Source organism: Crocodylus siamensis, chromosome 2, assembly GCF_052110815.1.
Source record: "Crocodylus siamensis isolate JL-2025a chromosome 2, ASM5211081v1, whole genome shotgun sequence".
NCBI lineage: Eukaryota > Metazoa > Chordata > Crocodylia > Crocodylidae > Crocodylus > Crocodylus siamensis.
Genome location: NC_143396.1, coordinates 99,452,188 through 99,474,845, shown reverse-complemented (window position 1 = coordinate 99,474,845; position 22,658 = coordinate 99,452,188). Strand labels below are relative to the sequence as shown.

At 44.5% G+C, this 22,658-nt stretch overlaps 1 protein-coding gene across 1 annotated transcript; it reads left to right on the top strand.

Annotated features, from left to right (window-relative positions):
• Positions 1–607: 607 nt before the first annotated feature.
• On the top strand, positions 608–2,380 carry LOC149870556 (uncharacterized). Its single transcript, XM_090036488.1, has 5 exons — positions 608–668; positions 759–805; positions 946–1,125; positions 1,624–1,668; positions 1,804–2,380. The coding sequence occupies exons 3-5, from the start codon at positions 1,059–1,061 to the stop codon at positions 2,133–2,135; spliced, it is 444 nt and encodes a 147-aa protein (XP_089892614.1). The 5' UTR covers positions 608–668; positions 759–805; positions 946–1,058; the 3' UTR covers positions 2,136–2,380.
• The last annotated feature ends 20,278 nt before the right edge of the window (positions 2,381–22,658 follow it).

Below are 22,658 nucleotides of genomic sequence, written 5' to 3'. Positions count from 1 at the left end.
TCAGGGCCTTTAGCCTTTAGCAAGTCTTTAAAGACAATTTAGTAAGTCTTTAAAATGCACTATAATGCATATGATATGGTCACCAAGGGGGGTGGGAGTTGGGGTTAATGCCTGGAAAACAGCTTCTTTTTTTTCTTTGCAGGCAGGCAGAAAAACAGCTTCTATTTTCCTTTGTACTGTTATGGGAGGTGTGATACAAAAATGTTTTTTTTCCAGTGCAATGCTTGCAGTGCAACGTTTGCTTTCTTTGCAATGTAACATTTGCTTTACAAAATCCTGCATGCAGCAGCTTTTGGAGCCAGGTCTGCAGATTGCCCCTTCCCCCCCAATATGTTTCAACCTGCTTCCCTCCTGGAGAGAGCATATCACTTTGTTCAGGATTGCTCTGTCCCCTCTTGCCATGCAAGCAACCTGAAGGAAATGCAATTATTCAGAGGTAACTTGACTGTTCAGTCTGAATTACCTTTCTCAGTTAGACAGGTGCTGAGGGTTAGGTTCCCCCTTCCTGACCTGTTTTTCCTTTTGCTGCAGCTTTCACTGAAGTCAAAGTCATAATTCTATGTTTATGACATCAGCATATTGCTATAGAAAAATGTGATTCCTCTCAGCCTTCTCAAAGGACAGGAAGAAGAGGGAGATAAGGAGGAAGACTCCCAAGGCAGCCCAGGGTAATGTGCCCTCTCCAGAATTAAGTGCATTTAGAAAGAACTTTTCATCAAACTTCAAGAAAATTGTAATACCTCCTTCTTCTACACTAGGTATTGGCATGTCCTCATCCACTGGGTCTCAGCTAAACAGGGAGCTGGTAATTAGCCAAGGCCATGGTTTCAAAAAGCACTATGCGCAGGTTTTTTTTTTCTTTCCCCACAGTTCCTCTCCCCTTCACAGCCTCCAGCATTTGATGTCTGTGGTCCCTCTAAATCCCATGCTTTCTAACTAATATAGGCCAGCGTGTGCCTTCAGACTGGTGCACCCAACAGTCCACAGAGGATACTGGGGTTTGCAGGTGTCTACCAGCTGCTGCATTGGAAGAGTGGTCAGTTCGAGCAAGCAGGAAGATGTTTGCAGGGGAAAACAGGTTTGCACCTGCAGAGAAGGACCTGAGCAGAGGCTGGAGTTTGGAGAGTGGGTATCTGCTCATATCTGGACAGTTTCTCATGGGGGTGATGTGAGGAGGGTGCTTTGTCCATGTAAGAACTGCTCGTGCTCCAGAGATTAAGCGTTGCAATAAATAGTTGGTCTGCTTACTCCTAGGCCTTGACAGTCTCTTTGTTCCTGCTCACCTAAGTGGCCTTTTTGAAGTACTTGCACATCCAGTGGTACTCTGTCTCTGGATACAGAGCTACACACATGTGGCTGACCATGTATATATCCAAACTGTATGCATCAGATGGCTATCCCCAGATGTATTACTGAGGTCCCTGGAGGGGAGGCCAACCAATCTGAAATATGGGCCCTGTTTGTGTCCAGCCTGTGAAGCAACTGCTCTCACTCAGCTAATCAGGGAGTTGCTAATTAGCCAAGGCCATGGTTTCAAAAAGCACTATGCCCAGGTTTTTTTTTCTTTCCCCTTGAAAACCTCTCAGCAGTTCTCACAGATATTGTTTAATTAATTTTTTGCAGCTAGCAGTAGCAAGCGTGAATCCGTTACCAGAGCAGCAAGTACTCGTAAGTTTTGGGCAGTACAAGTTGTGTCCCAGTGTTGCATGCCTGCCAGCAATTTGTACACTGCATGGTTGGGGTGGGGGTGTGTACTTTCCTCCTCTTGGGGGGAAGGCAACTATTGCTTTTTTCTTGGTTTAGCAGCCACCGTGACCCATAGCCGCCGGGAACAGTGCACCACTAGCATTTCAGCAGAGAGCTGCAGAGATTTTCGCAGCAAGCAAAGATGGTCCCGTGAAACCTCACTCAAGGTTTTGGCAGAATCCTCAATAGCCCGAGTGCAAAATGAAGCCTGGCGGGACGAACTCCATGAGTCCCAGCATAAGGAGGATGCCATCCTTGAGGAAGTGCAAGACACCATGCAGAATTTGAGAGACAGGGTCAAGGAGTCCCATGCTAAATTACAGAGTTTGCATGCCACGTACAAGAATGCCTTTCAGAGTGTGAAGAGCTACCTAAATAAATGGCTATGACACCCGAAAGGGAAAAGTCAGTCCACTCATCTTGTCTCTGTGTAAGACAAGGCGAGAATTACAGCCGAGCCTGTTCTCCCTAACTCAGTGGGGTCACAGCAGGGCCATGTGACTGCCAACAGGGCCAGGAGGGTGCCACTGCATTTCAGGGAGACGGGGTGGTTCAGGGTAATGGTGGAGTGAAAGCAAAGAAGACGAAGTAGCTGCTGTAATACTGTGTTGCAAATAATAAAAAATCATGGTTTCCTGTCTTCCTGTGTCTGCTTCCATATCCACCCTCACACTGCTTGGTTGTGAAGGTGGATTTTGTTCATTCTTTGGGTTCATTTACTTCTTTCCATTTTTCCTGCTGCTTCCTGCATGGTGCCATGGCGGAGGGAGGGGAGGAGGGGGACACCCTAGATTTTCCACCTTTGCTTTGCTTGCCTGCAAACAAACAATTTCTCTTGCACCAATACACACCAGGCTCCAGCGGTAAATAGGGGGGCTGCCTTGGTGTGGCGAGCCAGCAGCCAGCCTGGCTTGCTTTTAGGAAAGTTAGCCATTCTGCAAAGTCAGGGCCTCACGATTGTGCTCTTTTTTGGATCACCCTTCAAAAGCCTTCCTTGACCTGCTTTGCTTGCAAACAAACTTTTCCACCTTCTTTTCGCGCTCTTTTTGAGCCCAGTGCCAAACTAACTGGGTTTTTTTCCACACCAAAACAAAACTGCTGGAGGGGGGATTGCCCTGCTTAAGCACTATAAATTCGGGGAACAGAGGTCGGGGTGTGCATTTGCTGTATCAACAAGGGAGGTTTGAGACGGGTGAGGGATGTATGACAGCAGAGCAGGGGCATTAGCCCAGGAATGAGATTTGCTCCTGGGGGGCACAGCAATGCGAATCCAGGGTTCAAGGAGACTGCAGGCTGCTATTTCGAGTGCTATTTGATGCCTGCACCTGTGCGATGTGCGACTTGAAAGTGGACATGGTGATGTACTACACACCACCTTTGGTAAGTGACACCTCACTTGTCTGTGCCCTGAGGGTCATACTTTTGGGTGCAGAAATACAAGCGACTGTTCCGGGCACAGCACCTTAGGGGTCCTGCAAAGACAGGCGGAGCAGATGGGGTGACTCCTCAGCGCCGCCACCAGCCTCATATCCAGATGCTAACCAACTCCGCTCTCCCGCCGCCACAGCACACAGGATTGGCTCTGTACGGGGGCGGTAATTTGCCCATGGTTCAGGACCAGTGGTGTAATGTGGGTCAGCTCTGGTTGGGGGGGACATATTGTTTAGTTCAAATTTATTGTAAACGGAGCTGGTGGAATTTTTTAGGGGTGTGAAGGTACTTGCGTTGCATAAGAGGCACAAATACACATTCCTATGCTCCTTTAATTTTCCCTCCCTCTGTTTTCAGACCCTCTTCCACTGCTAGCCGCAGGCTGATCCATCTTTTTTTGGTGTGACAAGAGGCAGAAAGAGAAAGGAAGCGGGATTCATTCTCTCACCAGCTGAATGCATCTGAACTATTATGCATTGACTTTAGCTGAATTTCATCCTGCCTGTTATAGCCTTATAATATAACAACAGGTAATACTAATAATAGGAGGCAGCTATTAATTCCAGTAGTAGTATATTAATAAGAGTTTATTATTAATGGCAATATTAATGATGATTTATTAATGGTCAATAACAATTTTAACAGTTCAATTCCTTATCAAAGCATTTCAAAGCAAGTAGATCTACCTTATCAGTCTGTACACATCACACACATCCTTCCTGGGCTTCCACCATATATATGTAGCCAATGTATGATATATGTTATATATATTTCTGTTACACAAGAGGCACCAATAAAAATTCTTTTTATATTCCCTCCCTCCCTCCGGTTTTCAGATTCCCTTCCACTGCTTGCTGCAGGCTGATCCATCCCTGTTCGTTTGACATATTGGAAGAAAGGAAAGGAAGAAAGAAAGAGAAAATGAAGAGCATGACAACACTTCCTTCAGGATACATGACTGTAACAGTTCTAGTCCTCATATATATGTAGCCAATGTATGTTCGATATAGTTCTGTTATATATAGAATTATAGAGATGAGAAAGCAGATAGATACTGAGCATAAGGCAGGTGATTATGCACTAACCATCCCTACTTCTTTCACCATGGGGGCGGGGGTGGTGAAGGAAATGCCTACCTCCTGGTTCCTGAACTTGTCTTACTTCCTCCTGGTTGCATGCCACAACTGTTTAGGCTTTCTCTTTGTGTAATACCTGAATTGTGGAGGCTTTCTTCACATAGACTGCTGTAGCATGTGTGTCTTTAAAAATAATTTTTTCTATGAGGACTTTAGATTTTAGTTTCCCGAACCTCACTTGTTGGAAAAAGGCCCTAAGTCCCTCCCTCATATCTGCTCCTGCTTGGTTGTTTAAATAATACATCAAATAATCAATCATAAATCAAATCAAATAATCAATAATAAATCAAATAATCAAAACATCAAATAATCAAATCAACTTTGCACAGAAGCTGAGACTTCTTCACTGGCTTTGGCGCGAGCATTAGCACTTGACATCCGTAGTCTGAGTAGTAGGCTGTTCAGCCCACTTGCCCTCTGCCTTACACCTAAGCAACCAAGTAGACATGTACATCTTCTGCAATCCAGCAGACACATCCTGACCTGACCTCTCTCTGTTCCACCCTTGTAAAAATCCTTCCTGCTTCTCGCACAGAAGCTGAGCCTTCTTCATTGGCTTTGGTACAAGCATCAGCACTTGCCATGTGCCTTACACCTCTTCATTATATCTCTGGAGTTGGTACCGGTTACAAAGCCTTCTTCTTGGTTGCCGACCAAGAGCTCTTCTCCCCACTTGCCCTGTGCCTTATGACACCTCTCCGTTTCGCCCTTGTATTTTTGGAGTCACCACCAACCACCAAGCAAGCTGCAATCATGTGCTATCACTGCAGTGGCAGGTCTTCAGTCGCAGGTGGTGCCTTCTTCCCCACAAAAAGCTTGAGTTTCTCCTCTGAATTGCAGAGGCCTTCTTGGTTGCTTTGCCTGCTCTCTGCCTTAGATCTCTCTTCCTCCTCCTGGTTAGCTTTGACTACTGCAGTGGCAGAAGCTGAGACTTCTTCACTGAATTTGGCCTGAGCACAAGCTCAATTTGCACAAGTTCTGTAGGCCCACTTCATATAGTCTTCTCACCCTGCACCTGGTTACTGGCCATGTACCTACCACCAAATTCAGAATGGGGTACATACATGAGAGAACATACACTGTAGGTGGCATCAGGGTCCAAAGATTGAACAGGAGGTAGAAAATTAAGGTATTACTTTCTAAGCTTTGTGCCCAGGAAAGATTCCAAAGGTAAAAAGTGACTAACACGGACAGGGAGTAGCATGGCCCAACTCAGCCAGTCAGCTGAGTCAGGCCATCCATCTGGACCTGAGAGGGCCTCAACTATGCTTCCTTCCATCCCTCCCTCCCTCCCTCTCAGCCTCTTGCCCTCCCACTATGCCTTCCATCAATCCATGTGGTATCAAACAATTACTGAAGGGACATGGGAGCATATTGTGAACTAGTGTTCTATATTGTCTTGCAAATTGGTATTTGACTCCCCCTACTGACATCTGTGGGGAATGACAAATGGGGGCTTAATTTGCTTGAAAGTGCCGTTCATGCAAATACGAATGCCGTGTTGTGCAAACAAAAATGCACCGCACCAAAAAAAAAGCTGCATTAAAATTTTTGGGTGGTTTACATTATAACTCCTGTGCCGTCTACACACACCCTTTGAATGTCTGTTCCTAGCCTCTATGTCTTGCCCCTTTAAACTATAAACTCTGAAACAGTTATACTTACATAATCCCAAATCGTATTCCAAGCTTTTTAAGGTTCACCATCAGTAATTATTTCATAGCACCCTGTTTTCCTACATTTAGGCATATCTACCATGCTCCTTGTTCTCTGTTTCACAAAGACATAATGTCCCAGAATAGGGCTCAGCAACTTTATAGCCTACAGGCTGGACCTGGTCTGTTAGCCTGCAGCCCCAAAAGGTTGCTGACTGCTGACCTAGAACACACAACAAAATGGTGGACATAATGATGAGTACAGATATTGTTGTAGCGGAAAGTGAAGCCACTATTTTATCTCATCTCATTTGGAGAATTTGTTCAAGGAGATTTAAACATCTTAATTCTATTACGGTAAGTTGTTTTTTTTTTTAATTCTAGTTAGGCAGGGATCGTATAGCCCTATATATTCTGCAGTTAGAATGTCTTATTCCTGTTTCCCCCATATTTCTGCTCTGGTTTTTGCCATAATATGTCTAGACTATTGTTAAAAATGTTGAGAATCATTTCTGATATCTGGGGAGAGGCTGTAACTATTGATATGCAACTTATATAATTTTTCCCATAATATTTGAATAAGATCAAGAACAATCAGATTGAGATATGATGTGTGTAAAATACTGACCTCAGAACAATGCTGCTTTAACCAGGAGCACTGGAAAAACACTGCCTCAGCCAAAAGCATTTCAGAGTGGTTGTAACATTTATTTTGCTAGCAGAATCCCAGAATTCAAGTGGTATGTGAGCTGAAAACATTTAATGTAAGAGAATATCTGCAGGAAATGACTAAAGAAAATTTGCCTTTCTCCACGGAGTTTATTTAACTGGCTCTTGGCCTCCATAAACAACAGTCCAGTGATAACAATAAAGAAATGTAGACATTGGCAGATTGAACAGAAAAATGTTGAAAGCAGTACAAATCGTTTTGGAGGAACACAGTAAGAGAAACAATATAAGAAAGTCTTGGTGACAAGTTTATTGTTAAAACAAAACTTCCTTAAGAAAACAGTCTATAATTAAATGCATCAGATTAGATGTCACGGCAGGAATTCACATATGCATTGATTATGTGTGGAGCTGTTTCCTTGCCAGTTCCTATGCCTTCAGTGAAACTAGAGAAGGGCCTAAGCATCTAAGTTCAAATCTAAGTCTGAATTACCACAAAGATAGAGCAAGTTCAGTCATGGGAAGCTTGCTTTGGTGCATTACATGATTGTAGCCAGGAGCCAAGTTTAGTGTCAGAAAAAAGTCTTCCCAGTAAGCTCAAATAACAATTCTATTTAATATTTAAACTGCAGCAGTAATCAGATTCCTAAAAATCAGACTTGGTCCTCATTGTGCTAGTCACTAGTAAAAATGGGGCTGAGTTTTCAGGTGTCCCAAGCACATACCCAGAGAAGCTAGGGGGTAGAGAAAAAACATCTGAGAATCACTTTCAGTCCATAGACTGGCCAAGAAATGTAGTGGCCTTGAGCTCTCATTAGATCCTTTAGGGAGCCTTCTGCTGGTCCAGAATCTCCAGGCCACACTGCTCACTGGTACTTCCACATTTCACCCCATCATCTTGCTCCTGGCACATCCCATAGTCCGGAGGGTGAGACCCAGCTTTGCTGATTTTGTATCAGCTGTAGAGTGCTCCCCACCAGACTATCCTCTATTCCCTTTAAAGGGTGATTTAAGGAGTGGCAAAAAGGGGCATTAGCAGGAGAAAAGGCTTAAAACTCAACGCTGAATATGGTCCTAATATTTAAGATTACATGTGACATTGACATTACATGTTACATCGACATAAACTGCTCGATTTGGGAAAGTGGAACCCACACACAGAACATTTAGACAAGCTAGGTGTGATTCAAGGGAAGACTATAATTGCAGAGTTTCAGAGCAGTAGACAACCAGATTGGCTTAAGTGGCACTAGTGCATTTAGGAATTGAAATAGGACTTCAGATTGATGATCCTATTGCTTGGGATCCACAGGACCCATAGCAGTGCCTAATTCACATCAGTAGCAATATTAAATTTGTTCTTGAATGACCACAGTCATGGTTGCTTACCTTTTGCAGAATAGTCTAGTGGTTAATTCTAGTGCTCAAGAAGCAGATTCTAGGCCTTCCTCAGCCTAAGGGGCCTCAAATCCATATTTCCCAACTCGCAGGAGCATGCCCGAACCACAAGGACATAAACTACATTGGTTGAGAGCCACCCGAACCCTTCCTGTTAAAGAGGGGCGATGTCACAACCAAAAAATTCAAGTCATGCAGCCAGAGGAAAACAGTCATGTGGCACAGTGATGAAGAGGGAGAAAACTGTGATTCCTTTCCCTGCTACCAATTTTTAACCAACGACTGTCCAATGTAAAATGCATAAACAATCCTTGCAGAGGTGGGTACTATTGCTACCACTGCCACCACTATTTGAATGTGAAGTCACTGTTTTAGCTGAACTGAATGTTATTGGTGTCTATCTAGTATTAACATGCTCACTGGAGGCTTATGGAGTAAGAAATTATGTGGATGTTATTTGGTCCCTAACGCAGCTGAAGCAGGTGTTTAGGTGCTTGATTTGGATTGCTTCTGGGCATATGCACAGGTCTAAATCAAGATGCCTTCCTGATCTTTTCAAGCCCAACAGAGATATCGATTCATTCAGGGCACCTAAGTAGCTTTGGGGCCACAGGAGCACAGTCAATTTGGAACACATGAATAAATTCCACCTAATTCTCATTTGGCCCTAAGAGAGAATGAGTTAGACCTGGCTTCTGTTTCAGGTGCCCCCTGTCCTCCGTATGTCCCCTATACATTAGGTGACTCTCAAGGTCCTGACTTCTGACAGCTCCACATTCTGCATGATGGCTCATTTGGGCCCCATTCCTCTTATCTAGCTCCCCTCTTGTATTGTGCAGAAAGCTGAGGGGCCTAAACAGATCTTGGATTCTATCCTGCTAAGCAGGAATCTAGAGTTGAAGCATTGTAATAATCAGTGTTGTGGTGCCTATGTCCCATTTTGGATCTAGCCCACAGTGCTGCTCTGTGGAATTCCTCCAGCAAGGCCAAAATGACCCCCTGAGCCCCCACTGCTTTGTGGTGCTGAGCAGCCCTGACATGTCAGTGCCCTGCCTCTACCTGTCCTCACTCCCAACCCACAGCTCCTGCCTGTCCCTTACTCACTCTCTCCCAGCAACAGTTCTCCCCTGCATCAGATGCGTGTGTGGGGAAGGGGGTGTAGGGAGTGGGTGTGTGGCAGGAGGTGTGTGGGCATAGATGACACCATTGGCAATGTGTCAAGGGGGCATGGGAGAATGTGTGGGCCCCAGATTTCTGTGCCAGCAGAGGGGCACAGAGCAGGGGCCTTCAGCCTGGTCGGTCTGGCAATGGGCAGGAGCCATTTCCATGGCTCAGCAGGTGCAACTCAGCATGGGAGGGCAGAATGGGGCAGGGAGACTTGATGCTGCTGCGGCTGCCACCACCACTGGGAGCCCCATACCAGTTGCGCTGCTATGGCCACCAAGGTGAGGTGCCTTTTCTCTGCCACCACAGTGACAGGGTATTGGACAAAAGATAGCAACTGGATACTGAGCTGCACAAGCAAGCTCTCAGTTAAATCACTTGGCATAGTCTGTTCCTGTGAAATCAATTAGGAACTTAGATCTTAGGCACCTCCCAGCATGAATTTGGATAGCAACAGAATTTTGGCAGGACAGAATCTTTAATAGCTGGTCTGGATCTTGGGCCGTAGTCCAAGTCTAGGTGCTTAAGGATCTTTTCAGGACAAAAATGGGGTCACCTAAGCAGTTTTACAGGAGTTAAGCAGGGTCAACTTAGACATACAAAGTCTACCTAAGTCTTGTTTAGGAACTACAAGATCAATTTAGACATGGCGTCTTAGTCTGTTATTGGATCTAGCCCTAAGTTTCTGTAAACAGAGCAGGGCAGGTAAAGCTGATCACAAACAAGACTACTTCTTAAAGGAGATGAAGGAGGCATAACTTGCATAAGTTATGTGCTTTGACAACAAACCAACAACCCACAGCAATATTAGCAACCCATCCAAACACACACTCAACCTCCTAAAGTGCTCATACTATCCTAGGGTTTTCCTTTTGTCCACAACACAACTCTGTGAAGTGCAACTATATAGAAACCACAAGTCTTTTTTCCCATTGCTTAGAGCAAAGGAATTTTTTCCACAATATAGAACCATATAATGATCAACCCATTAGAGATATGACCTCTACACAGCATAGAAAGAAAGACACCCTTCTGGGCACCCTCCTTAAGGAGACGATCCTCCAAGCCCAAAGGGGACAATCCCTACATGGATCAAAGGGGGCAAGAGTGCTCAAAAGCCCCCATGGCTCACCAAAAACATCCAGAAATGTCTCAAAACCAAAAAGGAGGCATACACCCAATGGAAGCGAGGGGCCCTCACCAAGGACGAGTATACCTCCATTGCTCAAGACTGTAGGGGGGCTGTTAGGAAGGCTAAGGTAGAGATGGAACTGGGACTAGCTACCTGGATTGAGGATAACAAGAAGTCCTTTTTTAAATACATAGGGGGTAAAAAGAAGGTACCAAGTAATGTGGGGCCTCTGCAGGACATGCTTGGTAATCTGGTGGTAGCACCTGGTGACAAAGCTAATTTCTTTAACAGTTTCTTTTCTTCCATTTTTCTGAGCAGGGACAGGGACATCCCCCCCACTGGGAATCTGGATGGACCCAGGGGAGGCGCAGCCAGGCCCAGGGTCAGTGAGGACCTAGTTGGGGAACTTCTGGAGCGACTAGACATGTTCCCGATGATCTCCACCCTAGAGTGCTGAGGGAACTGGAAGAGGTCATTGCAAGACCCCTTTACAAGCACTCATGGTGCTCTGGCAAGGTGCCAGAGGACTGGAAGAGGGTCAATATGGTCCCCATTTTCAAAAAAGGGAGGAAAGAGGACCCAGGAAACTATAGGCCCATTAGTCTTACCTCGGTCCTGGGGAAACTCTTTGAGAAAATTATCCAGGAGCATATCTGCAGGGGACCAGCAGGGGAGATTATGCTTAGAGCAATCAACATGGGTTTATTAGAGACAGGTCCTGTCATACCAACCTGGTGACCTTCTGTGATCAGGTCAGAAAAGCTCTGGATGCAGGTGTAGTCTTTCTGGACTTTAGGAAGGCCTTCGACACTGTCTCTCACCCCATCCTCATTAAAAAATTAGGCGACTGTGGTGTCGATGCCTACACAGTCAGATGGGTCACCAATTGGCTGGAGGGCCGCACCCAGAGAGTGGTGGTGGACGGGTCATTTTCAACCTGGAGGGATGTGGGCAGTGGGATCCCCCAGGGCTTGGTCCTCAGGCCCTCACTGTTCAATATCTTCATCGGCAACTTGGATGAGGGGGTGAAAAGCACCTTGTTCAAGTTCGCAGATGACACCAAAATGTGGAGAGAAGAGAGCTTGCTAGATGACAGGGACAGGCTACAACTAGATCTGGACAGGTTACAGAGGTGGGCGGATGAGAATAGGATGGGTTTCAATTGCACCTGGGGAGAAAAACCCAGCACCATACCTACAGGCTGGGGAACTCACTTCCTGTCAGCACAGAGGCAGAAAAGGATCTTGGAGTCACTATTGATTCCAAGATGAACATGGGCCACCAATGTGGGGACGCAGTCAGGAAGGCCAACAGCACCTTGTCATTCATCCATAGATGCATCACGAGCAGGTCCAAGGAGGTGATCCTCCCCCTCTATGCAACATTGTTCAGGCCGCAGCTGGAGTACTGCATCCAGTTCTGGGCGCCGCACTTCAGGAGGGATGTGGATAACAGAGAGAGGGTCCAGAAGAGGGCCGCTCGCATGATTGGGGGTAGCAGGGCAGGCCCTATGGGAAGAGACTATGGGACCTGAACCTGTTCAGCCTCCACAAAAGAAGGCTGAAAGGGGATCTGGTGGCCACCTACAAACTTGCCAAGGGGGACCAGCAGGCAGTGGGAGAGTCCCTGTTTCCTCAAGCACTACTGGGAGTTACAAGGAATAACGGCCATAAGCTGACGGAGAGTAGGTTCAGGCTAGACATCAGGAGGTGCTACTTCACAGTCAGGACGGCTAGGACTGGAACAAACTTCCTAGGGAAGTGGTGCTTGCCCCTACCCTGGGGATCTTCAGAAGGGGGCTAGACAATCACCTAGCCAGGTTCGTTTGACCCCAGTACTCTATCCTGCCCACAGCAGGGGGTCGGATTTGATGATCTGCTTAGGTCCCTTCAGTCCCTACCCACTATGAAACTATGGAACTATGGGCTCTACCTGAGAGTCACAGCTCCAACCTAGACCTTTATGTAAACTGCTTCTGGGTCCATGCCCACTATGAGATTTCCAAAAAATAATATTTATTACCTCAGTCTTGCCGGAAGGAGAGCTATACTCAGTCTTAAGAGAAACCATGATATTATCATACTTCAGGCTGAGAAGAGGGATGTTACTATTGTCCTGGACAAAACAGACATGCAGAAAGTTGAGACAGTTCTCTACACTGAGTTTTCATTAGTCTCATCACCTTTCATCAAACTCCTAGTCCCATGGAACAATACCAGGAAATGCAGGAGAGAATTTACGATTTCACCTGCGTGGAATCCAGGCCAGGATTCTTTTATTGATTACCCAAGATTCACAAAACCAGCAACTGTGGATGCCCCATTGTCTCTGGCATTGGCACTGTTATGCAGGAGTGCCTGGCTATGGTGACTCTCTTAGTTCTATATGCCATCAGAGCTTCCAGCTATTTGAAGGGCAACATACATTTCCTCAGGAAACCAGACTCACTGACAACTTCTGTAAACGCTGTATTAGCCAGCATGGACATTAGGGCCGTGTGAAACTCTGGTCCCTAATTCAATTCAGCAGAGATTCAGCCTGATTTGGTGGCCAAACCTTTGAATCCGAATTGAATCAGAGGACCCTTTAATCTCTCCAAATTGATTTGGAGAGATTCGAAAAGATAAGGTGATTCAAACATAGATACAGCTTTAAATGATTTTTCTACATACCCCTAGGTAGCAGGGACTCTGAACACTGCAGTGCTGGGGCAGATGCAGTGTCCCACAGAAGCATGGGGGGCTCCCCAGAGCGCTCGACAGCAGACCCAGAAGTGGACCAGAAGCACTTCCAGTCCACTTTCTGGTCCACCAGAAAGCGCATAGGAGGGCCGCCCCATGCCCTCTCAGCTCAGCAACCGGTGCCTCCTGGGTCGGGGTTGGGGGAGCACATGGGGTCCTCCTACAGCCAATTGCTGAGCTGGGGGGGTCACAGGGGCCCCCCAGCATGCCCCTGAAAGACCTGGAAATGGACCAGAAATACTTCTGGTCCACTTCCGGGTTCACTGCCAAGCATGCTGGAGAGCCCCCTGTGCTGCTGTGGGATGCCCCTATGAGGATGGATTACAAGCTATAAAAACATTATCTCCAAATATGATACTGCCTGTTTCTATCAAAATCTCCTGTTTTGTCCTCGCACATAACTATTTCAGTCTTGGAGACTCACTAAACCTACAAAAGAAAAGCACTGCCATAGACAGAAGCATGACTTCTAATATACCAGGGCCACGTAGGGTGTTTGCTGAGCTGTTGTAGCTCAGGTCAGACCCCCCCCCCGCCCAATCACTGCAACAACTCATCTCGTGCAACAACTCATCAAAACTCTCTGTGGGGCTATGGGTGGGCAGGGAGCAGTGTTTAGGAGTGGGAGGGGCAGGCAAAGCTGGGATACTAGGACTGGGTTGTGGGGTGGTGACAGCTCTGTGGGGTGTGGGGTAGAGGTGTGGGGAGGCATGTGTATGTGTGTGGGAGGGGGGGCTTCCTGGGAGCTAGGTCCTGGGAGCCTGCCATGGGTGAGAAGGGAGGGGTGGGGGGAATGTGCAGTCCACACTACCCCCATGATGCTCCACATGGGGCTGAGCTCTGCCCGCTTGCGCCAGGGCAGCCCATGTCACACTCCTACCAGTGCCTATGGCTCCCCCTGCCTCCAGTGGTGGCTCCTGCTCCTGATCTTGCCCCTTCCATGCCACCCCAGGCCCAGCTGAATCTTCTCACCTGCTTGTAGCAGTGTGGCGCAGCAGGAGCAAGATCAGGAGCAGTTTCCAGTAGGGATGTTCACAGTGTGTCTGCAGCCAGGTGCTTCTCTGCTTTCCTTGCCTCCAGCAGAAGCTCCTGTTCCTTCCTTTTTCACGCCATGCTGCTCCTGGCGGGTGGGTATGCAGCTTCCACCAGGTGGCTCCTGCCCCATTGTGCAAGGCTCCATCTTCAGCAGCTGAGAGCTGGAGCCCTTTGTGCTGGGGTGAGAGCTACCCAGCTGAAACTGCTTGCCTGGAGCAGTGCAGTGCAGTGTGGCAGAGACAAGATCAGGAGCAGGAGCCACTGCTGGAGGTGGAGGGGATCAGAGCAGCACCCAACTGCAGCTGCACTGAGAACAGTTCCACGAAGCTGTGTGTGCTGGCTGGGGTAGGGCTGTGGGTGCCAACAGGAACCTGGCATGGGCTGCCCTGGTGTGAGCAGGTAGGCCTTGGTCCCATGTGGAGCACTGCAAGGGCAGCCGTGGGCCAGATCCAGTCACCTGGTGGGCTGGATTCAGGCCATGGGCTGTATTTTTCCCACCCCTGTAATACACCAATATATTCTTGACAGATCTTGAAGTCCGCTTCCTCCATAGCTGCCCTCTCATCGTCCTGGTATATCTGAAGTACATCAATGACATCTTCATCATGTGGATACACAGGAAGCAACCCACCAGGATTTTAACAACTTCTATCTCTGCATCAAACTGACTCGTGAATATTTCACCTAGCAAATTCATTTCTTGGACATCACTGTGAAACTTTGCAAAGGTCATATCATTATAACATTGTAATGAAAACCAACTGATCATTACAGCTATTTCAGTGCTACAGCTTTCATCCTAAACACACCACTAGATTCATCATCTACAGCCAAGCTCTGTATTACAACTATATATGCTGTGTTCCCACTAACCAGGATGCAAACTTCAGAGATCTACAACAGGGTTTCCCATACTTACATTATAATCCCTGAATTGTAGCTACTCAAATCAACAAAGCCAGACTTAGATCCCAGCGTGACCTACCAGAGTAACAACAGTGCAATAAAGACAACACAGTTTATCTGGTTGCCATCTACAGACCCTAGCTTGAACACCTGAGATTAGGAGTGCTCAACATCAAGTCTGGGGCCCATAACCAGCACATAGAGTGATATCATCTAGCCCACAGGGCTCCCTAAAGGTAAGAACATTTGGTATTGGAGGAGGAGTTGCAGTGTTAATTGCTGATTCCCAGCTGCCAAATTTCCAGACCTGCTGGAAGCTCCATGAGGAGATAAAATGGCCCTGCATGCCAGACTGGGTTGGCACAGGACTGGATCAGGTGGTGTTTGGGTTGGCTTAGAGGTGGATGTTTCCAGATAGGGAAGTGGGAAGCCGGATCCAGTACAGGTCTGAATTGGCTGGATTCCACAGCACAGGTCTGGATCGGGGTGCACATGGCCAGATCAGGCAATATGAGTCCAGATTGGGGTGGTGCATGGCTAGATCAGGTGGCATGTTCTGGATTGGGGTGGTGCAAAGCTTGCGAGGGTGTCATGCTGCCCGACTGGCATGTGTGGGACTGGGCCCATGGATTAGTCCCACACAAGATTTAGCCTGTGTACTCATTCCACATCACTCATCTGGCCTGTGAAGGCAAAAGATTGAGCACCATTGCCACAGATGCATCATTAAAGGCCTCCAATCTGTCCTGGAAAATAGCAACCATCTCAAGCTAATGCAAGCCAGTCCTGATTTACAGGCAGCCCCCCAACATCAAACAATCTCTCTTCAGCTACAAACTACCTAATTCCAGCTCTCACTAGCCACAAGGAACATAATAGGCTTAATAGAAATTATAATATTCATAGTTCATTAACTCGTTCCTCCATCAATGTCAGATACACCATCATTTGCTTACAGTGTTCTTCTGCTGTACAGATGGGGCAATCCCCATGTAAAAGAATGAACATAATTTGATTTGACATGGATTCTAGAAACAAGCAAAAGCCTATGGCAGAATACTTTAACTCCCCTGGATATTGCATCACTGACCTTAAAGTAGCTGTCCTTAAACATAAAAACGAAACGAAACATTAACTTTAAAAATACATTTGAATGCAAAATTGCAGAACAAGAAACCATCTACAGTTTGGATTGTGTATTAGCCATGGTCTCAGCAGGGACTATAGATTCCTATCCCATTATCTGGCCTGTTTATGTCCCTCCAGATGTTAACTGCTCTGTTCCTCTTGAATGACCTAGTCAATCCATTTATTATCTCTGAGCAGTATCTCCTTTCTTTGTTACTTTCCCTTTTATATATCTTTTCTTTTTGCCAGTCCATTCCTAGCTTCTGGAGAAGTAGGTTGCTGCCTACAAAAGTTCATGCATTTCTGAACCAGTTAGGGTGTCTGTACATACATGGGATGCCTGCTCTGATGCATTTTAAGTAGAACGCGTTGGTTAATCGAGTCTGCTGGAGTGCTTTAATTAGAACTTTCCAGCAGCCTCACTGTCATGTGTAATCAGTGTCCCTGCATTTCAAAATGACAGCAGAAGTGCTTTAACTAAAGCATGTTGAATGAGTTTTAGTTAAAGCACCCCCACCACCATTTTTTAGTGCAGGACACTAAATACACAAGATGCGGCTGGAATTTTAATTAGAGTGACTCCCAAGAGCTGCTTTAATTAAAATGCCCCCCTCTGCTCCCAGAGCAAGTGTACAGAGGCCCTTAGTTTTTAGGGTTCCTGCCTACCCTACCTTCTGCCAATTTCTAGGACACTAATTGAAAAGTATGTACATGATAGAATTTACGTAGTTCCTTGGAAACTTCAAAAACTATTGTTACCAGCACTCAAATGAAACCATTTCAGCAGAGGGTTGGACATAGAGGGTAGACTCTTAAAGCTGATTCAAGGGTGAGGCACATTATTAGAAAGGAATGGAATATTTATACCACCATCCCCTGTGTTTCATCAAACACGTTTTGTTGATGAATAGAGATTTAGGTCTGCAGGTTTTTCCAACTGGGACCTTTCAGCAACATTACATTGACCTAAAAATAAAGAAGAAAAATCATTCTAGAAAAGTGCCAGCCACTCTTTTTCAGGAATATTGCTCATAATTCAGTGCTATTAATGCAGAGTCACCTTGGATTGTAAATAAAGTTTCATTTTGAACTACTTTTACCTCCTCAAAAGTCAGTATTTTCTTTTTAGCTTGTTTTTTTCATATGGTGTGTTTTCTCTACCTGTAAGGAGGCACAGACAACAGAAGCAAATTTCCTTATGCTCCTTTCAGTTTCAGCTAGAAGCAACCCCAAATCTTCATGAAGCCTCACAACAGCTCTCATTTCATGGTGGGTTTCTCTCTAAAGAGCTGAAAAGCAGTCACTTACATGATTTGGAACCCAATTGATGAACAAACAACGTGAAAATGTCTTCATTACGGAGAGTTATTAATGAAACTGCATTAAGGAAATCTAATTGGTATTGCCAGGAAAATCAGTCTTTTTGGCATTAAAAAGAAACAAAAACCAAGGTCTTTCACAGGTAAAATATCTTCATTACTTAACAGAGTAAGTGTTTATAAGATCATTTTTTCTCCTTTCGTTTGGTTTTGAAAGCCATATTGTTCAATTCATCTCTGGATGCAACATGCTGCTTCTTTCTGGATGGTGAACTGAAGCACCTTTCATACAACAAAGAAATGTGTTTACTCAAAGGTCAAATCAAAAGGAATGGGCTGAAAAGATTTCCCACTTGCCAGCAGGAAGTGAGTCTCATTATTTCATGCCACTGCTCATCTCATCTGAGGTAATGAGTTCCATGACAATTCAGTCTCAGGCAAATGGAGATTTTTAGTCAAAATAGAAAATGCATACAGGATGAGGATAAATAGATTGTGGCTTTTTAAAAAACAGAAAGAGATAAAAGGAAAATTTAACAGCCAGTCTAATATTTAAAGACAAAAGCATTACCATTTCCTCTGACAAGTAAAAATAATATTTATTTGGATATATTGATGTAGTTCCTGCCTGCACTCTTTGACTACTTACAATAACCAAGTGTCAGTAATTCCTGAAATCACTAATGATCAATTCACCAAATTTTACCAACTTATTTATCCCCAGGAAAAAGAAGAAGAGATTTTGGTCATTTTTTAATAAATAACCATCTGGCCAACCAACCCTACAGGCAATTCAAGAACTTGTATTGCATGGTACCACTCCCACTAAAGAATCAGACTGGGGTAAAGCCCTAATAAAGATGGGAATATAATTAAGCTTCCATGACTATGTAAATTTCAGTCTCATTACTGATGCTTCCAAAAAGAGCGCCATTTGTAGGCATAACTTTTGTGATGTACATATCCATCCACAAGGAACAAAAAAGGAAACTGCCCATTGATTTAATATATGCCAAACTATCTACAGATGGTAATGACTTCTGGTAATTGTAGGTTTGGGATGCATTTAGGTGGTAAACTAGAGATAAAAATATAATTTTATTAAGCCACATCTTTTCTCTTTATCACCAATTCATGATATGTCTCCCCATGTACTTTAATTTGCATTAGCCTATTTTAATGTGGATTAAAACATCACTTAAAAGCCATGCTATTTAGCTAATGCACATTAAAATTGGCTACTGTGCATTAAGTGTCACTTAAAAACTGTGCTGTTTAGTTAGTGTGCATTAAGACAGATTAATGTGTATTTTCCTTGTACTTCACAATGGAGGCACTAGATTTAATGTCCATTAACTAAAGTCTATTAATGCACATGTATATGTGCCCACTGTATACCTATTACGACCTAATTCAATTCCTTATAAAGTTAAAAACAACTTCAAAAATCATTGGAAAAAAGACATTTTAGAGGATCCTTTGTAATGAGGTGTGTGGGTGAAATATATTTCTTGCTCAGCTTCTTTGTTCTTTTGGGTTCTGTCCTTCCCCCTCTTTCATTATTTTTCTGAGTCTCCCCTAAGTACAGTATTTGGGACAGTATTTTCTTCTTTCCTTTATGCTGGATAAACAATTCATCAGTCTCTGGGCATTTCATGTACCAGCAGGTAACATTACTACAGTTTTGCCAGTGCATACACGAGAAGCAGTAAATTCTGATGCAATAAGCTTATGAGATTTGGGGAGAAAATCACCATCATGCTGTAAGAACAGAGCAAAAGAAAGTGATTTTTAAAGGTACAGCTAATTTGAAAAAAAAAATATTAACATTCATCACCCTCATGGAAACATAGCAAGGGAAAAATATGGTAAGTGATACAAACTACTAAAACCAGGTTATCTAGAGGCTTATATCTAGGGTGACCATATTCTTTTTAAGGAAAGGAAACCTGGGATGGGGGTGGAATGGGGATGGGTGGGTATGTGTGACACACACAGACACAGACACACACACAGGTTTCCCCAGTTTCCTCTTCCAGCCCAGCACACAACAGGCATGGGGGAAGTTGTTGTGCTGCCACGCTCTTGGTCTGCCACCTGACCCTGTGCACAGCATCACCAAAGTCAGTGTCGCTTCCTTTGTCCCATGGCGGTTACTGCCCATGGCCGACCCCTTCCCCCGGCAAGGAAACCTTTGGCACCAAGCTGGGACTCTTGCTTCATTTTTCACTAAGTGTCTGGGGTGCCAGGACAGCCTATGAAATCTGGGACTGTCTCAGCCAAACTGGGACTTACGCTCACCTTACGTATAAGTGGAGATGTTATAATTTTAAAATGCTAAATCATTAAAAAAAATTAAAAATGATTGCTTAAAGAACAAAGGACTCCAGTATGTTTTTTCTGTTCTGCACTTGCAAGTGAGAAGCTACATAAAAGAGATCAATAAAAAGCAATCAAAAAAATCTTAGGAGGTAAAAATATAACTAAGTTAATGTACCAGTCTTGTTTTTCTTCTCTCCCCCCACAAAAGGGCATCAAATAAAACATTCTTCATTTCTTAAGAAAATTAAATTCCATATATATCTGACATATGAAGCAGGATATCCAGAGACTATAGTAATTGTGAGGCAAACAGACATCTTATTCTACAGTGGAAAATTCCAGTGGTTTCAGATGTTTTTATTATAAAATGAAGTCCTTGGGGCTGCAACAACTGTTTTTACACCGGTTGACAGCTTAAGGCCTTTCCTGAACCCTTTAAATCAAAGGAATTTGCAGAATTGTTGTTGAATGTTGATCAATTTAAAGAAGGTGATAGTGTATTCCTTAATGCCCTTTATAGGATAACTTCTAATACATAATTAAATTCAACTATTATTTTGGACACATTTATGTTGTGGCATTGTTGACTGCTGTTGTTGTAGCCTCAACTGCTGCTGCACAGGAAAAGGAGATGCTACACTCCTATTTTGACAGATACACTGCAGCAAGTTGGAAACAATGACAAATGACACATTTTCTCTCTCCCAGAGTGCAGAATATGAATATCAATGACTATTTCAAATCATTGCTGTGCTGTGTGTACTTAATGTAACCTTATGCTTAGATGCTCTCACTACAACTCACCAAGCTGAAATCTCTCAAATGGTCACTGATTGCAGTCTTTTACTCAATTGGTTAGCCCACTGCCAGTTCACCAGCTGGCCATCTACGCAGCCACAAAATGCTGGCATCCCCCTGCCCCCCAGCAGTTTGGTTGCATCAGTAAAGCTAACTATAAGGTAGTTTTAGTCCTTTTTCCAAAGTGTTTTGAATACTTTTCATTTGAAGCATTGCAAGAACTCCAGAAACATTGCCAAATGCCAAGACCAAAATAATGTCCTCCTGACTTCATGCTGGTAAAGTACAAAGCTTATACACATATATTAACTGATATTTCCCCGAGGAATATAAGTTGCTGGTAATCAAGCATGTTAAGCAATAAATCTGCAGATATTCCGAGATATATATACTCAGGGCTAGGTGAACTCCAGAGGTCCCTTCCAGCTCTAGTTTTCTAGGATTTAATGAGTCTATGAACTTGGGACTAGAATATTTTTCAAGGTATTCATGCCCCCAGAATACTCCATGGATATGAGCTATGCTCCCTTTGTACCACCTAAAAAGGCCCAGGAATGTTTTAAAAAAGCCCCATTATGTGTCCACTTTTCTTCATCTCTGTTGCATATCTGCCACAGGGGATTCCAACTTTTGCTCCTTGTGTTTTTTCTCGTTTTATGGAGGTCAGTTGTTCACACATAGTATTTGTATTACTTTTAGTACTTCAGTCATGGATCAGGAGCACATTGTGCTCTAAGAGCTTAAAATTTATGCATAAAACAAGAGTTAAAAAGTGATTACAGATAGATCAGAGAGGAGGGGAGGAGTATACAGAGATAATGAGTCTATTTGTCATCAGGATAGACAGTAGTTTACAGAATATGAGCAGTGCAATTGGTGTCAAATGTTTTGAGAGCATTGTGGCAAAGAAGAAATTTCAGGAGGGAGAAAATATGTTTATTCCCCTTAATATGTAAAATCATTTACTCAGTGTAAAGAATTTGCAAAGAGCAGGCAGAGAGATAGACAATTGATGCTATATGGCTTGTATGTTTGAAACCCACTGGGGCATCTACATGTGCAATTTATGTGCTTGAATTTTCTTCACAGAAAATTCAGGCGCATTAAACTACACTCCCACACGCATGTGAATATGTACCTGTTGGGAGCAAATTTGCTCCGAATGGGAGCAGTTCACTCAAGGGCTGCTCCTGCCCTGCTGTACCCCCCTGCAGTAGCCAGGGGGAGTTCCAGGTGAGGTCTGGCAGAGGGCATGGGGACTGGTCCTAATCTCCATGGGGTGAAGAAGAGCTGCCTCAGCGGCTGGGACTGCTGCATCCCAGCCACATGGAGATCAGGTCTTGATCCAATCTCTGCGTGGCTGGGATGCAGCAGTCCCAGCTGCCAGAACAACTCTGGGACCTGATCTCCATGTGGTTGGGACACAGCAGTCCTGGCTACTGGCACCTCTCAGCCATGTGGGGATTGAGATGGGTCCTGATCCCCATATGGTGGGGAGACAGCTGGCCCTGCAGCCAGCACAGCTCCCCACCTCATTGGGGCTTAGCCAGGCAGCAGTGGGCCCACAGAGAAATACAACTAATAGTATAAAAACTTGCACACAAGGGACATGTCTACACATACATTAATGCACTGTAATTATAGTGCATTGATTTTGGTACCTGTAATAACAGGTACTAACTTAATGTGCTGTAATCAGTGCTATTCTGCAGTAATGCCAGCACATGTCTTTTAGGTGATGCTAATGTGTGGTAGACTAATTCGACTGTACATTAGCCTACTGCACTTCTAGTGTCTTATGCAGATGCACCCAGGTTTTCTTAGTTCTGTATTTACAGACTTTAGACATGCAGACAGCCTTTTTCATGGTGACTTATTTAGTCTTCTTTTATAATGCTGTTGTTATTGTCACTCTCAAGCCCTCATTCTTTTAACCTCTTACTCCTTCTGGAAAATATGTTTCTTATATATGGCAGAATTAAACATTCCCCAGTCCATTCTGTTTCATTGTTAGTTCTTTCTGAAGACCTAGGAAGTGTTGAGCACAGATGAAAGTGATAACTTAGTATTATCTATAA